The sequence below is a fragment of the Lepisosteus platostomus genome, chromosome 5, assembly GCF_059453375.1.
Source record: "Lepisosteus platostomus isolate fLepPlt1 chromosome 5, fLepPlt1.hap1, whole genome shotgun sequence".
Lineage (NCBI taxonomy): Eukaryota > Metazoa > Chordata > Actinopteri > Semionotiformes > Lepisosteidae > Lepisosteus > Lepisosteus platostomus.
In genome coordinates this window covers 64,425,609-64,453,273 of record NC_142615.1, presented here as the reverse complement: position 1 = coordinate 64,453,273, position 27,665 = coordinate 64,425,609, and the positions used below count along the sequence as shown (strand labels likewise).

General features: G+C 48.7%; 1 protein-coding gene, 1 long non-coding RNA gene and 1 other non-coding gene across 4 annotated transcripts; 1 reads left to right on the top strand and 2 right to left on the bottom strand.

Moving 5' to 3' along the window:
- The first annotated feature begins 1,747 nt into the window (after positions 1-1,747).
- Positions 1,748-6,368, top strand: LOC148671257 (C-type mannose receptor 2-like). The gene is made up of 5 exons (XM_088631040.1): positions 1,748-1,905; positions 2,769-3,271; positions 3,733-4,083; positions 4,617-4,705; positions 6,016-6,368. Exons 1-5 carry the CDS (start codon positions 1,748-1,750, stop codon positions 6,181-6,183), a joined length of 1,269 nt encoding a protein of 422 aa, XP_088487166.1. The 3' UTR covers positions 6,184-6,368.
- Positions 6,369-7,156: 788 nt separating this feature from the next.
- Positions 7,157-12,665, bottom strand: LOC148671256 (uncharacterized). Of its 2 annotated transcripts, none has more exons than XR_015936659.1 (4): positions 12,200-12,665; positions 10,477-10,748; positions 9,711-9,981; positions 7,157-9,305 (listed from the first exon to the last, which is right to left on the bottom strand). It is a non-coding gene; the product is annotated as an uncharacterized LOC148671256 (long non-coding RNA). The 2 variants fall into 2 exon arrangements; XR_015936660.1 differs by having other exon boundaries at positions 10,477-10,678.
- A 4,871-nt stretch (positions 12,666-17,536) lies between these two features.
- Positions 17,537-17,608, bottom strand: trnav-uac (transfer RNA valine (anticodon UAC)). The gene has a single exon. It is a non-coding gene; the product is annotated as a tRNA-Val (tRNA).
- Between the last annotated feature and the right edge of the window lie 10,057 nt (positions 17,609-27,665).

Here is a 27,665-nt window from a genome sequence, read left to right as displayed (position 1 = left end):
GTCAGGTAGTCAGTGATCCACGAGGTCATGGAGGCATCGACTTGCATATCCTCCAGCTTCCTCCTTAGAAGTAAGGGCTGGATGGTATTGAAGGCACTGGAGAAGTCTAAAAACATGATCCTTACAGTGTTGCCAGCCCTGTCCAGGTGTGAGTAGGCCCTTTGCAGCATGTAGATGATCACATCCTCCACACCAACACTAGGCTGGTAGGCGAACTGTAGGGTGTCCAGTGATGAGCTGACCAAGGGGTCTCAGGTGGGATAAGACCAACCTCTCCAGTGTCTTCATGACGTGAGAAGTCAGTTCAACTGGTCTGTAGTCGTTGAGGACAGAGGGGCGCCCTTTCTTTGGTACCGGGACCAGGCATGTCTTCCAGAGCACCGGGACACTCTCCAAGCGCAGGGTCAGGTTGAATAGTCGCTGGAGCACTCCACTCAGCTGATCAACACAGGCCCTCAGAACTCTGGGACAGATGTTATCTGGCCCTGTGGCCTTACCCTGGTGCAGCCTCTTCAGCTCCTTCTTCACCTGGTCAGCTGTGATGGTCAGCCTGGCCTGGGGGATGGTGCTCATAGGGCTTTCAGTGCTGCAGGTGTTAATGGCGGAGGTGTTGGAGTGGCAGCTGTGGGGGATGGGTGGGTGAGTAGCTGTCGGGGGTTGTAGCTGTAGGCAGCCATGTTTGTGGGGGGATGGAGGAGGTGTTAGGCAGTCGCAGCTGTGAAGGGTTAGGGAGCGTGTGGCTGTGGGGGGATGGGTGTTGAGCCACAGAGCACCCAGAATCAAACCTGTTAAAGAACTGGTTCAACTCGTTGGCCATCTCCAGGTTCCCCTCTGTTGCACCCCCAGCCTGTTTGAAGCCAGTGATCTCTCTCATGCTGATCCATATATCCCTTACCCTATTCCTTTGCAGCTTGTCCTCTACTTTCCTCCTGTAGGCGTCCTTGCTCTCTCTTAACTTCTGCTTTAGCTCCCTCTGTACACGCTTGACCTCTTCCTTATCCCCCCTCCTAAAGGCTCTCTTCTTGTCATTCAGAAGAGCCTTCAAGTCGCTGGTGATCCAGGGTTTGTTATTGGAAAAGCAGTGTACGTCTTTGGTGGGGATGGTGTTGTCTACGGAGAAGTTAATGTAGTCAGTGACACAGTCCACCATGCTGTCTATGTCGTCCCCATGTGGTTCGCACAGCACATCCCAGTCGGTGGCCTCCAAAGCACCACGTAGATCCTCCATAGCCTCTTGAGACCATCTCCTCACAGTCCTCACGGTTGCAGGTTGACGCTGGACAATAGGCTTGTATAGTGGTGTAAGCAAGACAAGGTTGTGATCTGATCTGCCAAGGGGGGGAAGGGCTGTGGAACTATATGCATCCTTAGCATTGGCATATAATAAGTCCAGTTTTTTGTTTTCTCTGGTCGGGCACTTAACAAATTGGTGGAAAGTAGGCAAAGTGGTGGAAATAGATACGTGGTTAAAGTCCCCTGAAATAGCTATAAAAGCGCTAGGGTGCTTTGTTTGTAGACTGGCTGTGACTGTGTTTATGACGTCACACGCTACCTCTGCGTTTGCCGTAGGTGGAATGTAAACAACAACAAAGATGGCGCATGTAAACTCCCGCGGTGTCCGGGTTACAGACGCGCTCCTTAAAATGAGTATGTCCACCATCTGTTGTTGACAAGCACCGCGAGCCCCCCTCCTTTCCTCTTACCACTCTCGGTGTTTCTGTCCGCCCGCACCGTCTGAAAGCCGCCGATGGTAACGTTCGAGTCCGGAATAAGTTCCTGCAGCCACGTCTCGGTGAAACACATGATACTGCATTCACGATACTCCCTCTGGCTTCTCACCAATGCTCCCAGTTCGTCCATCTTGTTCACTAAGGACCGCACATTTCCCATGATGATCGAAGGAAGGTAGGGTTTAAATCTCCTTCTCTTCGCTTTTTGCGTCGCACCAGCCCTACAGCCTCGGCTTCTCCTCCTCAGCTCCTCCGGCACCAATGGCTTCTCTCCAGTGAGTAGAGCCGGACGCGCTAGCGCGATCAGCTGGTCATGCGTGTAGACAATGCCTCTGTAGCTATCGGCATTGCAACCCGATAGAAACAGAGGTCCGAGTATCAGAAAAAACAAGAAAAAGCATGTCAGCTTTCTAGTATCCATCATGTTGTGATCGCAAATCTAGTTGCCGGCAAAGGTATGAAGAAAAAACACTAACACACTAGCATTAACTAACTGAAAGAAACAAAAAGACAACAAAAAGACACAGACCTGCTGTAGCAGGCTGCCACTAACACGGCGCCATCTTAGACTGATTATCATCTGGTCTTGTTGATGCCGTTGCTTTTTGCCAATTAATCGTTCCGCCTGACTTTGATATCAGCGGTGCTCTTGATTATATGATATTCCATCCTCCCACCTGTTCCACCTCATGCAGTTCAGGGTGGTGGGACAGCCAGAGCTTATTCCAGTAAACAGCAGGCACAAGGAGTGGTACTCCATCACACTGGCACTAACTCTCCCAGACGTCAGTGAACATACCAGCATGCCTTTCGACTGGGGAGCAGACTGGAGCACCCTAGAGGAAACCCAGCGTGAGCACAGTGTCGAATATACAAACCAGACCAGAAGCAGAGCTGAACCCAGCGTCCCAACGCTGAGAAACTGCAGTCCTAAAGCCCCTGTGCCACTTCACAGTGCATTGGCAGACCCATTTGAAATCCTCCCCCAGGGAAGACAAAACCACTCAAAACGACAGCCACAAATGTCGGGTTGAGAAGTGCCGGGCCATTCCCCGACCGGATTTGCTTCTCCGACGCGTTGGCACGTCGTGCGCAGGCTTGGCCAGGCATCGCGAGCTGGTCACCCCTGCTCCTAAGCCTCAACCCTGCCTCCTGTGTTTCAGGCCTCTGGGAGTTGGTCTCACCTCACCGCTACCACTTCGTGAGCAAGCGCAGGACGTGGGCGGGGGCTCGGGCATACTGCAGGGGCCAGTACACGGACATGGCTACCGTGAGTGGGCCAGCCGACCTGGAGCAGCTCCTTGCCACCACCGAGCCGGTCACGGGCTGCGCCTGGACCGGCCTGTACTATGTCTGGGACCTGTGGCAGTGGTCCCTCGGGGGGGGCTACCTCTACGGCGTGGGGAGGTCTGCTTTTACCAGCTGGCGTGTGGGAGAACCAAACAACTACGGCGGCAAGGAGAACTGCGTGGCGATGGTCGGCGGCGGGTTGTGGGCAGATCGCCCTTGCAGTTTCACGAGCTATTCCGTTTGCTATCAAGGTAAATGGCCCCTGAGTCTTTTACGGCCTTTTACGGTCTTTCTCACGCGACTACTGCATGTGAAGGTGGTGGAGGGAGGGGGGGGCTTGGGAGTACGAGTAATTCCTCCTTATGAAATTCCCCATTGTTCTCGGAATTGAATCCTTTGAGTGGCTCTTGGGCTGATGGGATGGCGGCACCGGGGCCCTGGGTTCAAATCCTGGGGTGGCGAGGTGGAGTTTGCATGTTCTCCCCTTGTGCGTGGGGGTTTCCTCCAGGTGCTCCAGTGTCCTCCCACAGTCCAAAGACGCTCTGGTGAGTGAACTGGCTGCTGGGAATGTTTGGCCCTGGTGTGACTGTATGCGGTGCTTGTGCCTCCGTGCAGTGGACTGGCGTCCCATCCAGGTGGTATCCTGCCTGTTGCTTGCCGAGGCTGCTCCGCGACCCTCAACCCGACTACTGACTGGGGTTCACTTCTTCAGGGGGGGAAGGCGCAGCCGATCAATACTTCCTGGTGGCTGAGGCCAAGAACTGGACAGAAGCCCTGACGTTTTGCAGAGAACATTACACCGACCTGACCCGGGTGAGGAGCCAGAGCGAGAATGAGTTAGTAAGAGTTACGGCCGGAGGCAGGGAGGTCTGGATCGGACTGTTCACCGAGCCCTGGAAGTGGTCCGATGGGGACGTCTCCACTTTCCGCCCCTGGCACGTGGGCGAGCCCAACAATTATGGCGGCATCGAGAGCTGTGGCGCCGTGAATCTTCAGGGGAGTGCGAGAGGCTCCTGGAATGACTATAATTGCAACACCACCTACGCTTTCTTCTGCTACAGTGGTAAGTTATCGCGGTGCCACTTCGACAGCCTTATGGGGGTAACCTTGCGGGGAACGTCACCTTCACTTTGCTATTCCACGACCGCTTGTCCAGTTCGCACTTGTGGTGGCCCAGAGTCGGTCCCAGGGTGCACTGGGTGCAGTGGTTAGCATTGCTGCCTCGTAGTGCCTGAGCTCTGGGTTCAGTATCTGGGCTGTTGTCTGCATGGAGTTTGAATGTTCTCCTTGTCTTTGCGTGGGTTTTCTCCTGCAGTACGAAGACATGCTGGTAGGTTTTGAATCGGCTCCTGGGAAAATGAGCTGTGGTGTGTGCCCTGTGACGGCCTTGCACCTGTTGCACCTGTTGCTTGCTGGGATAGACTCTGGAGCCACCTTCAGAGCACCAGTCTTTTGTAATATTGTAAGTGATGTTTTGACGTCCTTGACCATATAACTGTCCCTCAGACCAGGCAGGGTGAATCACTTAATGCTACTTCAGAATGGGGTTTGCCTCTTTTTTTGTCTTCTATGCTGTTTTCATCCTTTCCTCCACAGGGAAGAGAGTGGTGCTGAGAGTAAGGATATTAATGGACTCGGAAGTGAATCCTAATGACCCAGATGTTAAAGAGTGGCTTCTGGTCCAGGTATAGGAAATCGACTACTAGATTGTGTCAGTGTGCATAGGTGGCTTGCGATATTCCAGGCTCCTCGTAAAGAAGAAACTAAGCAAATCATACTGTTGGAGCTGCAGTAGACAAAAAAGATCATCCAGTCAATGCTATGCATAATGAGCCACACATTGCTTTGTTATACAGAAATCAGAAATACATTCAATCATAATGGTTGTCACACATTGCACGCAGTGGGTTCCTACCAATATGAATCATTATTGGGGATTTTCTTTGGTTAAAAAGCAGCATTTTAGGAATTCAGGAAACAATCAGATGAATATAAAGGGATAGTGTACTTATTATTGTAGTGTTACCTCACCTGGCTGGGGAAATCATTTGTGAAGAATGAGCCAGGGAGGCAGTTGCAAGGGTCAAGATAGGATGGAGGGAGGGGAGCAAGAGAAGATTAGCGCAGAGCTGTGGACAGACTGGGAGTATTTATAAACTGGGGAGTGGAAGTGATTAATAAACAGAATACAAAACAAACAGAAGAAATTACTATTATCTTCCTTTTGGCATTTTGAATTAAGGGAGCATATGAATAGGCCCAAAAGTGCAGGGTAGAGTTATAGAGTTAATAAGGGCTTTAAACTAGAATATAAGAGAGAGAATACTGGAGATCATAGTTGCAGTTATATCGAAGCGCTGACCTTTCCCTTGCTGGCTTTGTTTATTTTATCATGCCTGCTCACGTTGGATTGCTCAAAGACCCTTCCGAGTAACCACAGCAACCGACGTGGCCACCTGTCAGTCACCTGGTTGCCGTGACAGTGCAATTGGGTGGAAGATCAGTTCCACCTGCTCACAGTCAGCCCTCCACTCGCTCAGTGTTAGGGAGTTCAGGCTTGAGCCTTGGTGTTCCTTAGTCAAGTTTTCCTTGATTCTTTGACCCCATTTCCCTCGACCTTGCTCTTGGATTGCCCTTGTGTTTGCTCCTTGGCGTCGAAGATTTCTCGCCTCGACCTCGTCTCTTAGCTGCTTCGCTTGGGTATCTATCGGCTCCGGGCTTTGCTTGCTTTCGACGTCACCTATCTGGCTGCCTCCCTGCTTCGTTCTGCAACTTTGAATCCCACTACGTCCCACGTTTTCCAGAGCGCTCACTCCAGCTGCCACCTCCCACTACAGACCACTATCACCCACCACAGGCGCTGTCTGCTGCTGCTTCCCTGTTTCGCCCGGCGATCGCGTCCTCCCTGCCGCGACAAGACCGCGGCTCTCGTTCAGGAAGACGTACCGGGCCCTGATTTCTGACCCGGGCTGCTGTGGTACTGTCCCCTCCACAGGTGACGAGAGAGCTGTCCAGGCACACCGAGCTGGGCAACACCAGCCTGCGCTGGGGCCAGGAGGACAATGGCGTGGTGTTCTCGAAAGACAAGGAGGAAGATGGTGAGATGCTTAAGCAGCACAGCCTTGGCGACGCGCATTCTGAACGCCAGGAACTTCATCGGTGATGTCTTTGCTCCACAGGGCAGTGCCACCCTATGGGAGACTGAGTGTCGGAGGATCAGTCTGCACAGGATTCCTCTGTGAAACACTGGCGACTGGCCACTGGCGACAGACCGACGTCTAAGAATAATGCAAGCTTCAAATACCGTAGCATTTATATTAAGGTTCAATATATATGGATATAGTATAATATTTTCTCTATGAGTGGTTCTCTGTTTAAACATCAAGGTCTGGTCTCAGTACAGTGAAAATGCATTGAGAGTTGTTTAATGAATATATATATATATTATCACATTTAAATGTAGTAGTAGTATTCAGGTCCAAGGAAATACTTTTTGAGAATTGTTTGCTTTGGCAATCACTGGTGTATTTTTCCTCTCACGTATGTTTGGAAGGGAACATTCGATCAGCCTTACTGGGCAACTTGACTTTCTGACCAGCTGCTCAAAAGTTGGATTTCAAAAGTTTTAAGGAGAATAAAAATGGTTGGTTAGTTGATGGTTGATGACATTGAAACCACAGATCAGAACAGGTGGACTTACAGTAAGTGGAATATGATTAAACGTCAGATTTTCAATTTTGACAGTTTAGAGACTAACAATAGACTAAACAGATTATGAACATCTATTCTACACAGGGGGGCGTAGTGGGATCTTTGTAAATTATTCCATGTATTATAAGTACATGTGTACAGAACAAACACTGAGCTCTAATAAGCTGAAATGTCTATTGGTATCATTAACGTTTCATATGTTCTTAAGTAATTTGATTTGTTATAAATAATAATAATTGCTTACACTTATATAGCGCTTTTGTGGACTCTCCACTCAAAGCTCTTTACAGGTTAATGGGGATCCCCTCCACCCCCTTGTGAGCAGGGTGACAGCTGATCCACTGTGAGAGCGGAGGGAGTGTCTCCCTCTACTGCACGGACACTGGAATTCCGGGATTAAGCCGCACTTCCTTAGTGACCGTTGCTATGCACGACTTTCGTTTTTTTTTATTGCAACAGCAAAAATTTATACCGTACAAACAAGAGTACATATAACATATAACACCAATAACACCGTCAGGGGCTACATACTGTAATACAATTGCACTTGACCAAAAAAAAGACTAAACAAGGTAAAAAAAAGATAAGGTCCACACAACTCTCACATTCTTACATTTAGAAATACTGTATTGTAGATAATGCCCTCATGCCTATTTTAAACTTTTCAAACATGTGTCTCAGACCATTTCATTTAATCAATATAAGAAAGTGTAGTATTAATGATTTAAAAGGAACATACTTCAAGGAACTTCTTGAAGGAGACATACTGTATATATCTGTGCATACTCAGGGTTATAGTGCTACTTAATCACGCTGGCATGTATGGAATAAATAGTGGATTATAGTGACCATGCAGCTTGGTGTCGGTCACCAGAGTAATTAAACATAGCAGTAATTGCCTTTGCTCCTAACAAGGCTGTCAAGAAAGGATCGAGGCTGTCAGGGTTGTATAAATCTTGAATATACCTGCTCAATATCTGGAACTGCAGTCGACTTTCATGAGCGTAAGACATCATCCAAACTAGGTACTGTGTAATCATCGTGGTCGTAGCTCCTCTGTCATCCAATGGAAGCACAAGGCACCCGCGTTCAAGTCTTTTGTGAGATCATGTGCATGCATCCAGGATGGATAGTGGTGTACCCTGCTAGTCCAATAAGGGACACACACACACGGAAGAATATGCAGACTCCACCCCGACAGCACTCTGGGTCTGGAATTGAACCCGGGGCCTCTGCAGTACGAGGCAGCCAAGCAAAACCACTGAGCCACAGAGCTGTCCCCCAGGTACTCCATATATATCAAATAAGGAGTCTCAGAGGCTCCTTAACACAATTCTAGCTCCTTAACCTGAAGCACTGGACAATAATGAGACAGGCCAATTTCTATAAAATAAAATAAAAAGCAAACTCGAACTAAATCTCTTCCTACAAAGTGGATGTCCAAAAGCAAACAGAGTTTTAAAAAATGCATCACCATCTAGGACTACAACACCATGCTTTGACACCCCCAGGGTGGTAGAAACATTCACCACATAATTACTCTGTAATCAGACTTCCTGCGGTTTCAATGTGAAATATACATCTTTCAGCTCAAACGTGTTCTTGCTCTGTGGTGTTGTCATTGGAAGCTTATTAATATTCGTGTCCAGCATTCATGTTCCATGCGCCTGAAGTGTGTTGCCATCTTAAACAGCTTAATAATAAAAATTAATAATAATCCCTTACATTTATATAGTGCTTTTCTGGACACTCCACTCAAAGCACTTTACAGGTTAATGGGGATCCCCTCCAGCCCCACCTGGATGATGCTCCAGTCCGCTCAGCACACAGCAGCTCTCAGTGGGAAGGAGAGCAGAGGGATGAAGCCAGTTCAGAGATGGGGATAATTAGGAGGCTGTGACTGGTAAAGACCAGGGGGGATTAGACCAGGACACTGGGGAAACACCCCTACTCTTTTCGAGAAACACCCTGGGATTGTTGATGACCACAGAGAGTCAGGACCTCGGTTTTACGTCTCATCCGAAGGACGGCGCCTGTTTACAGTCTAGTGTCCCCATCACTATACTGGGGCATTAGGACCCACACAGACTGCAGGGTGAGCGCCCCCTGCTGGCCACACTAACACCTCTCCCAGCAGTACCTCAGCTTTCCCAGGAGGTCTCCCATCCAAGTACTGACCAGTTGCGAGTTGCAGGGTGATATGGCTACTGGCTATCCAGCCTGCGTACTTTAAAAATCTTAAAATCTTTTTTAAAAATCTGCGGCCGGCAGAGGAATCCTACTCCTTTGGGCCCCTGAGCAAGGCCCTTAACCCCAACTGCTCCAGGGGTGCTGTACAATGGCTGACCCTGCACTCTGACCCCCAGCTTCTCTCCCTGTCTGTGTGTCTCATGGAGAGCAAGCTGGGGTCTGTGAAAAGACTTTGTGAAGACAGTGGTAAAAATGGCACACAGCACAGCTTCTTCTGGTGCAAGATGACTACAGCCCCTGCTGCCATCACACACAGAAGTGCCAGAATCACCCTGACATGCAGTCTGGAATCCAGGTGGTTAGAGTTCAGACATGCGGCATAATCTGTTATAGAGACAAGAAAAGTTTCAGACGTTACCTGCTGCATAACAAAAATAATGTGACTCTGTTATCACCCTAGTGTGTGATACAGTATAATACACACTGATCTGCTCCAGACTCACCTGTGTGTGATACAGTATAATACACACTGATCTGCTCCAGACTCACCCCAGTGTGTGATACAGTATAATACACACTGATCTGCTCCAGACTCACCCGTGTGTGATATAGTATAATACACACTGATCTGCTCCTGTATCACCCCTGTATGTGATACAGTATAATACACACTGATCTGCTCCAGACTCACCCCAGTGTGTTATACAGTATAATACACACTGATCTGCTCCACTCTCACCCCCGTGTGTGATATAGTATAACACACACTGATCTGCTCCAGACACTTACCCCAGCTCAGCGTGACGCTGTGGTTGGAGCTGTGATGAGTGACAGTACAGCTGTATTCCTCGATCTTACTCTCTCAGATCTCCACACTCTTCCTCAGCTGTCTCCATTGGGTCTGAGCCCACTGGACCACACGTCCTCTCCCTCGGTCTCTCCAGGCCTGGACAAACTGACCTCTATGACTCTAGGACTGAAGCCCCAGTGACCAGACAGGACAGGGAACAGCTCTGTGTGTCTCCCAGATGCTCGGAAGAGACAAACACCTGAGGAGAGACTGAGAGGGAGACCGGAAGCAATGTTAACACACTGAGAATTAGTGTGGACACTGTGCAAGGTGAGGCGACATCGCTGCACAGACAAAATATTGTGTGGCTCCTTTCTGCAAACCTTTACAACCAAAACATGTCAGTATTAGACAATTATACAAATCAAACACATTTTCTCTTTGTCTGTTCCTCAGGCTAAGAAAGGAGATCACAGTAGAACTGGAGCACTGCAGACACGTCCTATTCACACAGGATCACACAAGCTTCACATTCACACAGACACAGACACACACTCACACACGAGCCAATTTCCCATAAGCCAATTTACCCACCAGCAAGTGGGAGGAAACCCACACAAACATGAGGTGAACATGCAAACTCCACACAGACAGCACCCCAGAAACTGCACTGTGCCACCCACTCCTCTGCACATGGGGGAACTTCTTGTGTAGAGCTTCTAGGTGCATTTGTCTCATATTGTATCTGATATCTCTCTGTCTCACCTTTGTGTGGTTTTTGTGTTTCTTTCTGTACTGCAGGAATCTCTTCAGTGTTTCCATACAGTAAGTCTCCAGGAAGAATCTGGTATACTGGTTTTTAATCTTGTTCTGGTTCCAGTCCCTTTGAGTGCCCTCTGCCTCCAGGGAACTTGCTCTCCAGGTCATGTTGTCCACCTCAAAGGACAGGAAGTCTTGTCCATTGAAGCTGTAGTGATCAAACAGAGCCACACTCCCATCATCCTCCAGTCTACAGCCTTGCCACCTCTGGAGCGCATCTGGAGAGAGAGACCGAGGACACTGACACAGACAGAGAGACCAGGGACAGTGACACACACAGAGAGACCAAGGACAGTGACACACATAGAGAGACCGGGGACACTGACACACACAAAGAGACCGGGGACAGTGACATCCATTTTCTAACAGCTGTATCCAGTCCAGGGTCACAGGGGGGAGCTGGAGTCTATCCCAGCAAGCAACAGGCACAAGGCAGGGTTCACCCTGGACAGGACAGCAGTCCATCACAGGACACGCACACACACACACTGGACAGGACACCAGTCCATCACAGGACACACACACTCACACACCCTGGACAGGACACCAGTCCATCACAGGACACACACATACACACACCCTGGACAGGGCACCAGTCCATCACAGGACACACACACACCCTGGACAGGACACCAGTCCATCACAGGACATACACACACACCCTAGACAGGGCACCAGTCCATCACAGGACACACACACTCACACACCCTGGACAGGACACCAGTCCATCACAGGACACACACATACACACACACACCCTGGACAGGGCACCAGTCCATCACAGGACACACACATACACACACACCCACCCTGGACAGGGCACCAGTCCATCACAGGACACACACACACCCTGGACGGAGCACCAGTCCATCACAGGACACACACATATACACACACACCAAGAAGTCAATTAACCCCCCAGCCTGTCTCTGGACTGGGAGGAAACTGGAGCACCAGGAGGAAACCCCCACAAACACAGTTCAGAACTCCACACAGACAGCACCCCAGGTTCTGAACTGATCCCAGGGCAGGAATAACAACCACTGAGCCTCCCCCAGACATCTATACCTTTTATTTGTACGGAAAGTATTATATATAGAGACATGTAAATATCACTTCTCGAACCTGTTGTTTCCAGCTTCCTGTAAAGTCGTGTGGAAAGTTATTTCTGATACGAAGTAGGAGTGAAACTCCGAAGTAATGAAGACAGAAGTCGGTTCAACGACAAAAGGAGTCAGGCGCCTCTGAAGTCCGCCTACGCGTCAGAAACTGGTGCGCGTTTATGCCCTGGGCCGTTGTCATTGTTTTATTCGGTTATGCAGTTTAAAATATTTTTAAGTTAAAGAGAGCTCTCTACTTCCGTCTCTGAACAGGTTTACGATGATGATACACGCGTTTCCTTGTTCTCTGACTGGCCATGCGGCGGCCATGTGACGAGGAAACGGGAGAGAGCAGGACGAAAATGAAAGAGAGAGAGAGACGGTGGAAATGTGACAGTTAAAATAAACTGCCAGAAGAGAATAACCGTCTCCGTCCCGTCCCTCTCCCTGCAGGCGGAGTGTTTAGTCACCGCCGACCTCTCGTACCCTACAGCAGTTAGTGAACAGGGCACTAGGTACTACTGAGCTTCCGTCCGGACTAAGCCCGGAGAGGACGGCGGTTCACTCACCCGTGGGGCAGCCCGGACCCGGATTCCCGTCTCGGGTTTGACAGCCCGTCTCCTGCGGAGCCGGAGCGGACTGGCGACGCGTACACCGGTCAGGCAGCAGTTTAATCGGAGGTTGTAATCGTGGGGGGGGGGGAATTTAACCTTACGAGAGTTTCTTCTGTTACATTTTTTTTTTCTGTTAGGGAAATTCATATTACAGGATAATGTAAATTTACTATGTAAGGCGTTTAAAGGTCGAGGAGAGGTTGGGAAAGCCCCTGAAACCCAGCGCTGGAAACGTTGTCCGTCTCCACTAGGTATAGAATGCGCTCTTTACACGTCATTCACAGGCGTCACGTTACTCGGGCAACGGAGGTACGCTTATCCTCGGTGGGCAAGTTGATGTAATTCAGTAAAGCTGGAAAAGATACTCAGACACGTTAATTTATCACCTGCATATATTAACAAAGTTATTTTAGATGGACTTGCAGAACTATACTGTAGCTGCGTCGGCATGCGTAGACTGCAAAGGAACAAGTAAAAGGTTATTCCATGCCTTCTTCAGTTGTTAGAAAGACAGGGCAGTATGCAAAGATAATTTTCTTTTTATCTTTGCTTACTGCAGTTTATCTTTGATGACAACATCAAAGACATTAAGGAATTCTTACAGCAAACAGCTCCACATCAACTTCCTTTTATAACTAACCTCATCTCTCCTCATCTCTCAACTCCCAACTCTTCCAGTTTCTCACTTCAGAGAACGATAAAAAACTCAATCATCCTCTACAGAGAAAAACCATCAACACCCCTACCACCTCCACCAATCCTAACCTTGTTGTTACTGTACCCTCTGACCTTTCCCTTTCACCCCTTTGCATCCTCAGCTAACATATTTTAATATTACAACACAATTACAATAGATTGTACAGTATTTACAGTTTAAAATTAAGGTAAATATGTCAAAATATCAAAATCCAACTGCACAGTGCTAACAAAACAATGCTTGTCAAGTTCTCAAACAAATCTGCATTGTATTTTTAAAATATTTCAGCAGAGGATGTGACGGGAGTATAAATGACGATTCGACGATCATTTTTCTTGGGTGAATATGGTTTTCTGGGGAGTTGCGATGTTGGGCATTATTGGACATTTTTGACACGTGTTGAACAATCGCATTTCCTACAAATATTAAAATGGCTGTGATTTAGCTGAGAAATCCAATCGACCTATGCGAAAACAATGTTTACATCGCAAAAGAAACCCAACCCTGGGTGGACTTGAACCACCAACCTTTTGGATAACAGCCGAACACGCTAACAGATTGTGCCACAGAGACTGACTGGTGGAGTATTTTCTCGAATCAAAAAAAAAATATCTTACCGTTCTTTTTGCCAGCCGGTAATATTTCTTCTGCACTGATAACCAAAAACTGAATTTCATGTTTCGCAAGCTGTGTGAATTTAATCAAAAACAAGTTTTCCAGAAAGGAAATGAACACATGCATTTAACGAAGTCAAGCCCTTTGTGATTGCCCAAAATGGTACGTTCTGTACTACAAGATAGGAAGAAATACACAGCTGGGATTTGAGCATAGGTTCTTTTGTTTAATTGAGAAGCGCTTTAACCAACTAAGCTACGGTGACAGGATGACTGTCACCTTTTACAGCAACTTGGACACACTGCTCTGAGACATCTGCGTTCAGAAAGTGTTGAACCTGCTCTCAGAGCAAATTGCCTCTTTAACATACAGTAGCAGCCCCGACACTAAGAAACGAAGAGAAATGGCTTTTATTGGGCATTTTTCATGTCCAATGCGTTTGATACGTGACCTAATTTATCGGAGCGAATGCTCACCCAGCAAGGTCTGGAGAAGTTGGAGAGTCTGGTGGATGTGATAATTATACGGTGTTGTGGAAGAAAACAGTCTTTCTTTGAATTCTCAATCAATTGGAATTTCAGTGCGGAACATAAAGCCTTTGTCTGATTTAAAGAGATTATATTTTAAAACTCATAAAAAATCAGAAAACACACGTTTCTCACTTTGAAATTTTAGACGGGGCGGTATATTACTAGTAGCAACGCTGAGCACACTATTGGGGAATTCAGGTTATGTGAAATACCAGCAGTTTAATAAATAACGCATCTGATGTTGGATCATAAGATTGTAGGTTCGACTTCTACCTGGCTCATGTAAATTTTATTCAAGCTCCTCAGTAATAGATGTCTATTATGTAATGAACCGCACCTGAAAGCAAACATTGGGTCTGTTTCCTTTGTTTTCCAGCATGAAATAGCAAATCGTTACAAAAAGTACCTGCTAATGTCCAATAGCGTTTTTTTTTTTCAAATTACATTTTCAGGCTTCAGACACTTTTTAATAAAACAAAAGTGTCCAGAAACTCCCTAACTTTCAGGTTTGCTTGAACCTGTATTAAAAGAAATTATTTGAAACTTCCAGGATTCCATTCTCTGATGTAGCTGTCTCTAAAGACGGATGTGATGTTTCGCAGATGTGAACTGTGCCTTCTCTCTTGTGTTCAAGGGTATTCGCTGTGGGAGATCCTAACTGTATGTCCAGTAGGGCTCTATTTTGTTTAGATTATCTATGTGGTGTACAGATAGAACTCAACTACATGGTGTGAATTCCGTGTTCAGGACGAGCAGAACCTGAAAAACTAAAAGCAGACCTCGACATAATTTGAACACACAGCCTTCTGATGTGGAGTCAGACATGCTACCTTTGTGCCACAAGGTCACAGCTCTCAGCTGTTTTGAATTCCCCAAAGGAGACAAATCAGCTTCACAAAAAATTCTCCTGTGAAGAGCGCCGCTCTTCCGAAGAGAGTCTCTTCATCTCAGACCATATTTTATTCTTCCTGCGCAGCTCTTGTGCAGGTGTTGTTCTTGATAACAGATCCAGGAACACTGACTGTTTTTCTATTTTTTTTAATTAAGTACCCCATGGTGCAACGGTAGCATGTCTGACTCTAAATCCCGAAGTTAATTTTCAAAGTATATCGGAGTCAACTGATACTGATCAGGTTCTGCTGCTGCTGAACCCGCAGTCTTCACCTTAAAGTTTAATTCCCCAAGCCTTATATGTCCATCCCTTCTCGTCAAAACTCATATTTTCACAGGGTACCCTTCAGAAATCGCAGTATAGAATGAAAAACTCCAGTAGATCTCGGCCGCTGTTGGTGATTTTCCTTTAAAAATAAATGAATCTCTGAAAATTTTACGGAGTGTATTACTTTCACTGAGACCGAGGAGTGTTAAGATGTACATGAGTCTTTGTGGCTCGGTTGTTAACCAAAAGGGTGGTTTTATGTTTCACACTAAATTGAGATCTTGAAACCAAATTAGTTAGAAATATGGAACACAACCGTTGTTCCCCAAGAAGGAAAGCTGTTTTGTACTGACGTCACTCCTTTTTATGTAACCCAGATTGTGAAGACAACTCTGCCCTATCAAAGGAAAATGTTACACAAAAGTTGGAAAGCACACTCTGAACCCATCTGTATATTTGATTCCCGTGATCCGTTCAAAGCTGCTTAGTACTTTGCAAGCAAATCAAATCATTTCAGGGAAGAAACTCAGTTTAATGAACTACTTTTGTATTTTCACTCATTGATTTTGATCTTTGTATTCTCTTCGCATTCTCAGCAATAATATTTCAAAATTACAGTTCGGATTTATTGGAAAACTTCACAAGCATTATGAGATTAGGACTGTACAATTGTTTTTTAATATCTTGGTATATTTACCTTCATTTTAATATAGATATAACCATAAATGTTGTTAAGCATATTGTACTTTTGTCGTACTTTTTAAAACATTTTAGCTGAGGACACACGGCGACTATTATACCTTGTGATACATGCAAGACATCTGTAAACGAAGATGTAATTACAATAAAATTGGCAATTCACAGAAAACCACAATTTGTATAATATTATTCCTCTAAATCAATGATCAATTGAAGGATTTGAAGAAACTATCAAAGAAACAGCAGCAATAGCAGATGATTTTGGTTTTGAACCCATCTTTACACCTCAATAATCCATTTGTCCTCGAAAAAAGAAAAGACAGGGATATTTTGAGTCTCATAATTATCCTCTTCTTGATCCAAAAAAAGCGTTTATTGCTTCTGTACTTTTTTGGATTTTCTTACGAAGATCTCACGAAGTATTGCCAGGATCTATATTTAGTGTTCGGTAGCGATAACACTGCTGATATTGATTGAGTAAAAATCTGTGATGTATTGACAGCTTTATCTGAAGCGAGAAATCCTCGAACACCGCTTATGAAGTGTTGGGATTCATACCAAGAAATACCTTTTGTTTTCCCACCCAAAATGCTACTATTGCATTACACATTATGCAAACATTACCAGTTTTAGTAGCTTCTGGGCGCGATTTTCCAAAACTGAAACTAATTACAAATTATTTAAGATGAACCATGTCCAAAAATTGTAAATCAGGACTAATATAATATCAAGTGAAATTACTACAGAAGAAAAGGTTTAACTGAAATATGAATAAGACTATGCAAGCCTACAAAATAGAATAATTCAATTTATATAACTTATTCTTTTCTTATTTGAGAAATGGGCTCACATACCGGAAGACACTAACGTTTCTCTTCGTTAGAATATGTGAATAACAGTTTAACCCCAAATGTCTGTAATTGTGATTCTGTTAAAATTCAAAAAAGCATCTATCAATAGTAAGAAATTATTAAGAAAGGAAGAAATTGTGTTATTTCATAAACTGTAAGACATGAAGACATTTACAAGTTATATCCTTTGCTTTGTCTTTTAACACAAGCGTTCAGGATCCAAGCCCATGTTCGGATGGTTGTGTTTCTCTTGTAATCATCAAATGTCATTGTTTTGTCCGTCAGTTCTTTCTCGAGTTGTACCATGGATATTTTATACCATCAACACTTCATGCTCTTTTGCATTTTCCTTCACATACGGAAAAAAACTCAAGGCGTTCTTGTCACTGTGCTACACAGTACAGGACACGCAGTGAGGAATTCGCGCAGCTTTCAGCTCAGTGCGGAATCCAGAGGGAGGACTCGCTCGGTGAATGATCTCTCAGGAAATCCCGGGTGAGGTTTTTCTGCAACAGCCACGACAAGTGTGAAGACGTTCTCTGGATTTCCTGAATGTGACTTTAAATTAGTTCACATTCTTTGGTAGTTAACAGAACTAAATGCTTTGGAGGTACATCTAAAACTGCAGAGAACACTGTAGCACTTCGAGTTTAATTGTGTAAACCTGGCTCTCTATGAACACGAGCAAAGAGTTCTCACTCGACAGAAGACTGCGATGTGAGCACAGTAACATAAAGCACTTGAAGATGCTAGGGATTGAACCTGGGACCTCATACATGTAAGACAAGCGCTCTACCACTAAGCTACACCCCCGACATAGAGAACTTTCGAAGATGTGCAGGTGCTCACAGACCACAATCCATCTTTTGCATCTTTTAAGTGCTCTTGATTAAACTATGCATAGAAAAACAGCAGTACTGATGATTTTCATGGACTGATGCACACTTGTTCTGTACAACTCCAGTGATAAAACCTTGTCTGTAAATATTGTAGAACGTAAAAGGGTGAAACAACGCTCCAACCACAGGAATGGTAACAGAAAGGATCATTTTCTTATTTAATACCTCCTTTTGAGATGCCTTGTCAACGCACACAGACGTTAGAGCTGAACAAATATTTTGTACACAAGACGGCAGTGCGATATTAAAATTCCTGTCTTCTTGATGGATTCAGACTGGTAGCCAGAGGACGCCGGGACAACGCCCATTGGACAACTGCTGGAACAGAGGCTGCAACAGAGCTTGTCAGCTGGTTTGGTGTTCGTGCCGGGAGATTCCAAATCCATACACAGTGGATAAGTAAACCCCATGTTCTACATTCCGTCTCGAGAATTCAGTTGTACCTCAAAAAAAGTTGTTATCAATTTAATTCATGAGTAATGTATTTACTTCCGAGTTTAGAGTAACAGTGGGTAATAACACTGATTAGCGATTTGGTAACCGAACGATATATATTGACATATTTTCTCTGTTGTGTATCTTTGTGTTTGCATCTCTTCGAGATTATATACCTTGTATATTGATAACCCTCACAGTAAGGTCTGCCGCTCGTATCCAGGCAGACTAGTATATGTTTGGTGCACAATTTATGTTAATAAATGTATCTCGTGTATTGAACCCGTGTGTGTGCGTTGTTAGTTGTTCTGACGATTGATTTTCTAAAAGCCACAACGAACAACCTCGTGATTACTGCTACAATTAATAATTGTCTCAGTAAACCCATCAAACCTCTACACTTGTATAGTATAATTTATTATCTGTACCTGCAAATCCCCAATATTACTGCTGTCTCCTGAGAAACACAAGTGTAGAGTCAAATCATATGAAATAATACAACAAATCTATTCAATTAACACCCAGATGTGACAGAACACTTTTAAGACTTATACCCCTTTAAATAAGTATTTCCTTAATTTCAGTTCTCTTCCCTCCGTGGGATACCTGAAAATTCACTATAGCATAATAAAAGCTGTGCATGCATTACCTGTAATACAGCTACTAATAAAGATAACATTAAAGTTGATTATTAAGAAATCACACTTTTATTAATAAAATATGTTTTGATAAAAGAAGTCTTAATAGAACCTAGGTAAATCCCTGTAGTAGTCTAACAACTACAAAAAAGAAAAAAAAAACAGAACAACTTCAAAACAAAGAGAAAAAGAACATTAAAAACAAATCTTGGTAACAACAAAAACACAGAAAAGTGAGTGCTTTTTCAAGTCTTCGGTACTCCATCGTGCTCCTCTCATTTCAGTAGACCTCTCTCATATATTTGTGTATAGGTCTGCTGGAGGTCCATTGCTGATGGTAATTTAAGTAGGGAGCTGTGTCAGCATGTGTGGACTGCATAGGAACAAGTAAAATTTTATTTCATGCAGAAAAGAGAAGCAAACAACGTTTGAGCTTTGGAGCCTTCTTCAGGTCTGACAAGGAACAAACCTTTACTTGTTCCTTTGATGTTAATTTAGACCTGATCTCCAGCAAATACTTAACAGGACCTAAACTGGTCAGTTAGTTTAAATAGTTGAAGATATAGGCCACACTGCTCCAGGTGAGGCTTGAACTCAATCTCAGCATGAGTTCGATCGCACCACTGGAGCTGCAGAAGTCTTTTTTTACACAGACTAATGCAATTGCAATTAGTCACGAAACAAACGAGAACTGCAGCTGTACACTTGAGACAGGACGCTACTGTATTATTTTTGTTTAACACTCCAGTCGAACAAGCCGACATGTCACTATTGCTAAATCGTTACAAAAGACGCCAACTAATGACCAGTTTTATTTTTAACAGAACTTTACTGAAAGTTAAACTTATAAAACTACCTGAGCAAATAAATACAACAATTATTGTTCCTCTGACCTTCTCAGTATTTCTTTTTTTAAATTAATACATTTATTTATCCATGATGTGCCTTGTGCTTACTTTTCAGAACTCTCTCTCCTGTGTCAGTAGGAGCTTACATTTCAAATTAAGTTCTTTAATCAGTTCCAATATCTTCCTTTCAAAGTAGGGAAGAGAAGCTGGCATGTTGTTTTGCCTGTGGTTATTCTTTATGACTATATCTTCTGACACCTGTGCACAATCCTACAACATTACAAGAGAAGCACTATAACAGGAGTCATAAAAATGCAAGAAGCCACTTTGAACAATCTTTCGGAATTGTAAAACAACTAACGCTTTGCTTGGCTGTCATTTGGTTTGTATACCAGTCCATCAAGAGCCAGCACCATCATCATCAGGTCATGTGCAGTCCTACACAACCTTGCGATTGACTGGGATGAGCTACCTTTTCCATCTCCATGGCATGCAGCACACTCTGGCTGTTTCAACACAGTCATTATTGGACCACAGTGCACTGTCTCTTCTGTCCTGTGGCTATCATAATCACTTTTAAGAAGCCAAGTTTTTTTTTCTTTAACATGTGCTTGGGTGCCACCCATTTCCTTATTATCCCTGCTTTCCAGCGGCTGACCCTACCTGTGTAAATAATGTCCTAGTAGTTCTAGTGCCCTGTGTAGTCTTATAAGTGTATAGCGTGTTGTTAAGTAATTACCACCCTAAAGATGTGTACGTGTTCTGTCAGTCTCCTCATGTGCATGTATATCCTGTGTTTGGTTTTGTGGTTGTTAAAGAATAAAGCTATTGCTTGGTTTGTTAATCGCGTCTCCACTGGTCCTTTGTTCTGAGAAGAACCTCTTAATGCTACATTGGTGTCAGAAGCGGGCAGGATGGACAAATCTTGGCAGACATTAGCTGATTCTGTCAAGTGCTGTCTGACTCTAAAAGAGACAGAACCCATCGGCAGCGCACATAGGGAGCCTGAGCAACTCCTGGGTGTGACAGGTGGCCACAGCCCTTATCAGGGCTATCCAGTAGTGGTCCTGCCGGAAGAATTGGGGCGACTGCCCGCTACTCCCGCCCAGTGGATGCCCCAAAGAGAAGATACCCTCCCTGCTGGAGCTGACCAGCGATTCCCACACCCATCAGGCGCAGTTCCAGCTCGCGGCCTGGACGAATGGCTGGAGCCGGGCGGAGATGGAACGAGTGGCCTGCCAGGTGCTCCTGGACGTCCCGGAGGAGGACAGAGGTGAATACACGGCGCTGGCGGCGGCTCTCCAGCTGCGTTTCGGTGTGGAGGAGGCGCCGGACTTGATGCGGGAGAGGCTGGCCCTGCGGCGGCGCCGACCAGGAGAGCGACTGGGCCCGGTTGCCGCTGATGTCGCGTTCCTCGCCCGCCGAGGATACCCAACTTTTCCCCGGGAGGCGCAGCGGGAGATGGCTCTCCAGGCCTTTCTCAAGGCCCTCTCACCCGAGGAGCTGCGGCACCAAGTGCATCGCTGGAGCAGGCCTTGGCTGAGGCCGTGTTCAGGGTGGCTGGAAGCGCCAGCAGACACTGCTGGCTGACCGAGGCAGCGACGGAGGAGTCCAGCGAGGGGGAAGAGGAGCCAGACCTTGCAGCGACCCCTGCAGAACAGCCCCACACGCTGCTTTGAGACCGCTGCAGGAAGAGGGAACTCTGAGCCCGGTTCTGCCGGGCACCCGAACCTCGCACTCCTCGATCGGCGTCGGGAAACGGGAACGGGGCGACTCAGCGTGGGGAAGGCCGCCCCTCGAACACCTCAACCCCCGCTCCGGAGAGCGCTGTTAAGACCGGCGCCCCTCACGCCACCGTGGGGCGAGTCGGCTGTAGCCGGGGCCTGTACCTCCACTGCCGAATCGAGGACCAACCCTGCCTGGCCCTACTCGACGCCGGTTCATCGGTAACCCTACTTCGGCCGGGCGTCCTCCCCGACACCGAGGGCACCAACCCCCCAGGATGGGAGGCCTCCGGCCTGCGGCTAAGGACCGTGACGGGACAGCTCGCCGCAGTCCGGGGGAAACGGGTGCTTGCCTTCCGTCTAGGTGCAGCGACGGTGTGCCACCCCTGCTACCTTGCACCCATCCAGGAGGACTGCATTCTGGGGCTGGACGTACTGCAGCGAGTGGGGGCCAGTTTGGACTTGAGCCGGCAGGAGTTGGTGTGGCAGGGGGAGCGACTTCACCTGGTGGAGGGCAGGCCCGGCGAAGGCCGAGGGACGCGGGCTTGCCGGAGCTGGGAGAAAAAGAGGCAGTGGCGGCGGCGGCAGCGGCAGTCGCTGGGGCAGACCAGGCCTGTGAGCCGGGGAGCGAGCGTGCTGGATCCTGCTCCCGAGTCAGCCGGGGGGCCAGACAAGGCGGCGGCGGCGGGAGCCGAGCGTTGCGTGGAAGCGAGGCGCGCCGTTGAGGATCTACCAGCGGAGCTGCGAGGGCCTCGATCAGGACCAGCGGCAGCGGCTCCAGGCACTACTCGCCCAGAACGAGGATCTCTTTGCGGCGATAGATGAGGACTGCACCCGCACTGCCCTGGTCCAACACGAGATCAACACCGGGACGCATGGTTCATGCCAAGCGGACCGCCGCCGAGGAAAAGATCCGGGAGATGGCCGCAGCGGGGGTGATTGAGCCCTCCGCGAGCCCGTGGTCGGCGCCAGCTGTACTGGTAAAAAAAAAAGACGGCTCGTGGAGGTTCTGCGTCAACTACCGCAAGCTGAACGAGGTCACCCGGAAAGATTCCTACCCCCTGCCGAGGATAGATGACGCCCTAGACTACATCACCGGGTCGACCTGGTTCAGCTCCCTGGACCTCCGCTGCGGCTACTGGCAGGTACCGCTTGCTCCCGATGCTCGCCCGAAGACGGCCTTTTCTATCGGCCAGGGCCTCTGGTAGTTTACTGTCATTCCTTTTGGCCTGTGCAATGCCCCGGCGACGTTCGAGAGGCTGATGGAGAGGAGTGCTGGCATCTGTCCCGCGGAACCAGTGTGTGCTGTATCTGGGCGATCTGCTGGTTCATGCCCGGGGCTTCGACCAGGCCTTGACGAACCTCCAGGCGATGCTGGACTGCATCCGCCGTGCTGGCCTGAGGCTCAACCCCTCACCGACAAGGGCCGCCGTTTCGACTGGGACTCGGGCTGTGAGACTGCCTTCGGCCGGTTGCGTGAAGCTCTGGTGGGGGCCCCTGTGCTGGCCTACCCCGACCCGCGGTTGCCGTATGTTCTCGATACCGACGCGAGTGACTCGGGGGTGGGCGCGGTGTTGGCACAGGAGGGGCCGGATGGGGAGCGCGTAGTGGCCTACTAGTCGGGCTTTGACTAGGGCTGAACGGAACTACTGCGTGACCCGTCGCGAGCTGCTGGCGGTGATGGCGGCGGTCCACCACTTCAGGCTGTACCTGTTCGGGACCCGGTTCCGGCTGAGGACCGACCATGTGTCCCTCACCTGGCTGCTCCACTAAAAGGAGCCGGAGGGGCAGATGGCGCGATGGATAGAGATCCTGCAGGAGTACGACTTCACTGTCGTGCACCGTGCGGGGTCTCGCCATCTCAATGCCGACGCTCTCTCGCGGCGCCCCTGCGAGGCCGCGGACTGCCATCACTGCGCCCGGCGGGAGCAGCGTGAGGTGGCTGTCCGCACCGTGGCGGGGGTGGGCACCGCGGCCACGGCCCGGGAGGGGCCGCTGGGGGTGGGCCTGCCAGACCTGGCGCAGCGTCAGGCAGCTGATCCTGACGTGGGGCCGGTGCTCCGCTGGAGGGCAGCAGGGGTGCGGCCTACGCGAGAGGAGCTCGCCCCGCACCCGAAGTCCGTCAAGGCCCTCTGCGCCCTGTGGGAGGCCTTGGAGGTAAAGGACGGGGTGCTGCACCGGGGGTGGCGGGTACCCTCCAGTGGTGAGGTACGGTGGCAGCTGGTGGTGCCTCGGTCGCTCCGCGGGGCGGTGCTCCGAGCGGTGCACGGCCAGCCGGGCATGGGGCACTTCGGCGGTAAGAAAACCCTGCAGCGTCTCCGAGGCCATTTTTATTGGGGTCTTTGCCACCGGGACGTGCAGCGGTACTGCCGAACGTGTGCGGTGTGCGTGGCGCAGAAGGGTCCCCCCGAGTGCTCTCGGGCCCCCCTCCAACAACACCAGGTGGGGGCTCCTATGGAGCGGGTGGGGGTGGACGTTTTGGGCCCGTTTCCGCGCACCGAGGCTGGGAACCGCTACGTCTTGGTGGCCATGGATTATTTTACGAAGTGGCCGGAGGCCTACGCCCTCCCGGACCAGAGTGCCCCCACGGTGGCCGATGCACTGCTGGAGGGGATGTTTGCCAGGCTGGGGGTGCCGGAGGAGTTACACAGTGACCAGGGGCGTAACTTCGAGGTCTTCGCCAGTGTGTGCCAGCGCCTGGGGATCACTAACACGCAGACCACACCGCTGCATCCCCAGAGCGACGGGTTGGTGGAGCGGTTTAATCGGACGCTCGCCACCCAGCTGGCCACCCTGGTGTCCCGGCACCAACGGGACTGGGACCGCCACCTCCCCCTTGCGCTCTGGGCGTACAGGACCGCGGTCCAGGAATCCACCGGGTGCACCCCGGCCTCGCTCATGCTGGGCCGGGAAATGCGAACCCTGGTGGACCTGGTCTTCGGCCCGCCACCCGGAGACAGGTCGGCACCGCCGGCTGGACCGGACTACGAGTGGGACCTGCGGCAGCGGATGCAGCAGGTGCACAGCTTTGCACGGACCCACCTGACACAGGCGGGGGTCCGGCAGAAGCGGCACTACGACCTGCGCTGCAGGGGGCCTGCCTTCCAGCCCGGGGACTCGGTTTGGGTGTACAACCCGCGCCGCTGCAAAGGCCTCAGCCTTAAGCTGGCGCCGTCGTGGGAGGGTCCCGCTGAGGTACTCGGGGTGGTGGGTGAGGTCTGCTACCGTGTCCGGTTGCGAACACGGGGGAGAGTGGTGGTCCTGCACCGAGACCGCCTGGCCCCCTACTGGGCCCGGGAGGAGGAGCCGTGTGGGGAGGCTCTAGAGGAGCAGCCGGGGCTGTAGCCGGCCGATAGTGGGGCGTCCGTGGGTCGCCAGCCGTCACCGCAGCGCAGGGTTCCACAGCAGTTAGCCCAGTATGAGTACAGCCTGAGGGGGGTGTTCGACGTCGGCGAGACGCCAGACGCCAGACGCCAGACGCCAGACGCTTCAGGTGGGGGCAGTGTAACGCCCTCGCCTGGTGGTGAGGAGAAAGTGCCCCTAGGCGCTCGTAGTACCGCTGGGCATGCTGGGAGTGGTAGCCGGGGAGAGTCTGAGGGTCAGCACGATGACCAGCGGCTGACCCTACCTGTGTAAATAATGTCCTAGTAGTTCTAGTGCCCTGTGTAGTCTTGTAAAAGTATAGTGTGTTGTTAGGTAATTACCACCCTAACTATGTGTACTTGTTCCCTCAGTCTCCTCATGTGTGTGTATATCCTGTGTTTGGTTTTGTGTTAATGCTTGTTTGTTAATCGCGTCTTCACTCGTCCTTTGTTCTGAGAACCTGCAAATGCTACAGTATTTATTTTATAAACATAAGTATTGACACTTTGATCAGTATATTTATTATTAGTAGCCAGTCTTATAAATTTACAATTTAGATTAAGTCTGGTAACAGTTATACAGTTAATTTAAATCATCAGACCACTGATGGAACTGAGAGCTGGGTGGAAATAAAACCAGGATACACATTTTAACCTCCAGGATCAGGAGTCTGATCCTCCTGGCTTCTTTACTCTGAAGATTTGTGTAAAACTCTTAAAAGCGCTTATTTCAGGGACTCGTGCTTGTCCTCTACTGCTCCACACGGGTACGCTTTGTAACGCAATAATCTGCGATGTAAACTTTTTTTTCTGTTTAATGAATTTTATTCCTAGGTTTGTCGCTCTCCTTCTCCAACTGTGATGATTCGCTTCTCTTCACAGTCCGGTGTGTTTTTTTTTGGGGGGGAGATTTTATATCTGTAAGAAAAGCCCCCCGGGCTCCGGACAGGAGTCTCCTCCAGCTCTGCTTTGTCAGAAAGAGCGCTGTGATGTCACAGACACCAGCCAGAGCGCCGGGATAAGAGAGCGAGACCGCGGGAGACGCGCGGAGGGAACGGAGGAGAATTATTGATCACTTATGTATCGACAACCAATTTATTCAGCTGAAGGACCATAGAATAATCGATTAACTTCACTGATTGGTGAGTACTGATTCTTTTCTTGACCCTGTTTAAATATCTAGAAAACAGTCAATAAAGACTGTATCGATCAATTACCAAAGTGCGTTTAGTGTTAATAATGTTCAATCCGAAATTAAACAATGATTATTCATATTATTATTTAGGTAACTCTATCCTAGAGCTAGAAAATTATATTCCAAGTTGATAAATGTATGCAAGTAACAGTTTAAATGCATTTTTTCCAGTGTTTATAAATCATAAGTATGGTAACCACGGCAACAGCCGGCACGTCACTGTATGTGTCTAGGTGTCTCGCATTTGTCACAGAGAGTGTATGTGACGTCACGGGCAGCAACTAATTCTACTACTAGTGTATTCATTTTAACATTAGTGAGAGTACAACTGGTAGTTTTAATGGTAGTGTTCATAACAAAGTGTGAGTATTAATAACAAAGCGCTTGTTTGTTAATCGCGTCTCCACTCGTCCTTTGTTCTGAAAAGAACCTGTAAATGCTACAATATTCTTTACTCAGCAGCTTATTAAAAACAGCTCCCGTGATGTTCAAACCGATTTTTTACACAGAACACTGACACAGCTTTGCGTTCTGAATCTCTTTTTCTCGTGCGTTTATTTAATGTGGCACAATGCACTGGGATAAGGGTATTCTGTTCACAAACCAATAGCATTTAAACCACAGCCCAGGTTCGATCTGTCTCCCAGAATCACCAGGGCGCACACACACACACACCCGTGCCGTTGAAGTGCTCTGCTTCATTTCTAAGGGCAACTCAACATTCACTCCTACCCCGAGTGCAGAAAAGACAGCGTCCGCAGCAACAACAGCTCAGGTCTCTGCACAGGAGCTAAGCTGCCCCCATCTCCTCTGCTCTGTGGCTCCTGCGGAGTGGAGTCCTGCCTGGAGCCGTGTTTGCAGGTGGCGGCTCCCCGCGCCCTGTCTGTGCATCGTGTCCAAGAGCTCCTGGGAGGAAGAGAGAGCCCTCCCACTCGGGGGCTTTCCCACGGTCTGTGTGAGGAGGGGCGGGTGTGTCCAGTAACTTATCGAGCGGAAGCCTGGGGCGGCGGAGAGCTGTGATCGTGCAGACCTTGAGGTGTCACCTCTTTGTCTGCTTTCCCGCCCCCCCTCCGCCCAAGCTCTGCTCCAAAGTAGCCCGGCAACCCCTCACACCTGCACGTGTCACAACCTAAGGTGTGGTCATGAGACACCCATGGGGTGTCGTTCTGTTCTTGTTAATTGTTTCCTGCCCGTCGCAGGCAGGAGTCCATGCGAGGAAGATGCGCTGGACAGAGCTCAGAGGGCGCACCTGGGTGGCTTTCCTTCAGAGTGACGTTCCTGCAACACTCTCCCGCTACTCTTGGTGCGCTCATGCCGCAACACAGGAAGGCTGGAGCAGGTGGCTGTGGGCTCTGCGCACCGCCAAAATAGCTCAGTTGGGAGAGCGTTAGACTGAAGATCTAAAGGTCCCTGGTTTGATCCCGGGTTTTGGTATTTTGTTTCATCGGGCCCTTTGTTCCTCTCTCCAGCGCACCCTGCCTAAAGTGACGCGTCCCTTTCTCAGCCCGAAATGCAAGCAAGACACCAGCAGCGGTCCCTGCAGGTTTCCATAGTGTAGCGGCTATCACGTTCGCTTAACACGCGAAAGGTCCCCGGTTCGAGACCGGGTGGAAGCAGCCTCGTTTTGCACGCTCCTGTACTTCACAGAGGTCTTGAACGACCCGTCATTTGTTCCCAATGTATTTCCGGTGCCTTTGTGCGCTCTTGTACCAAACGCACGTTCCTTCTGTACGTGGAGCCGATCACTTGCAATTGGGCTGTGCCGACAG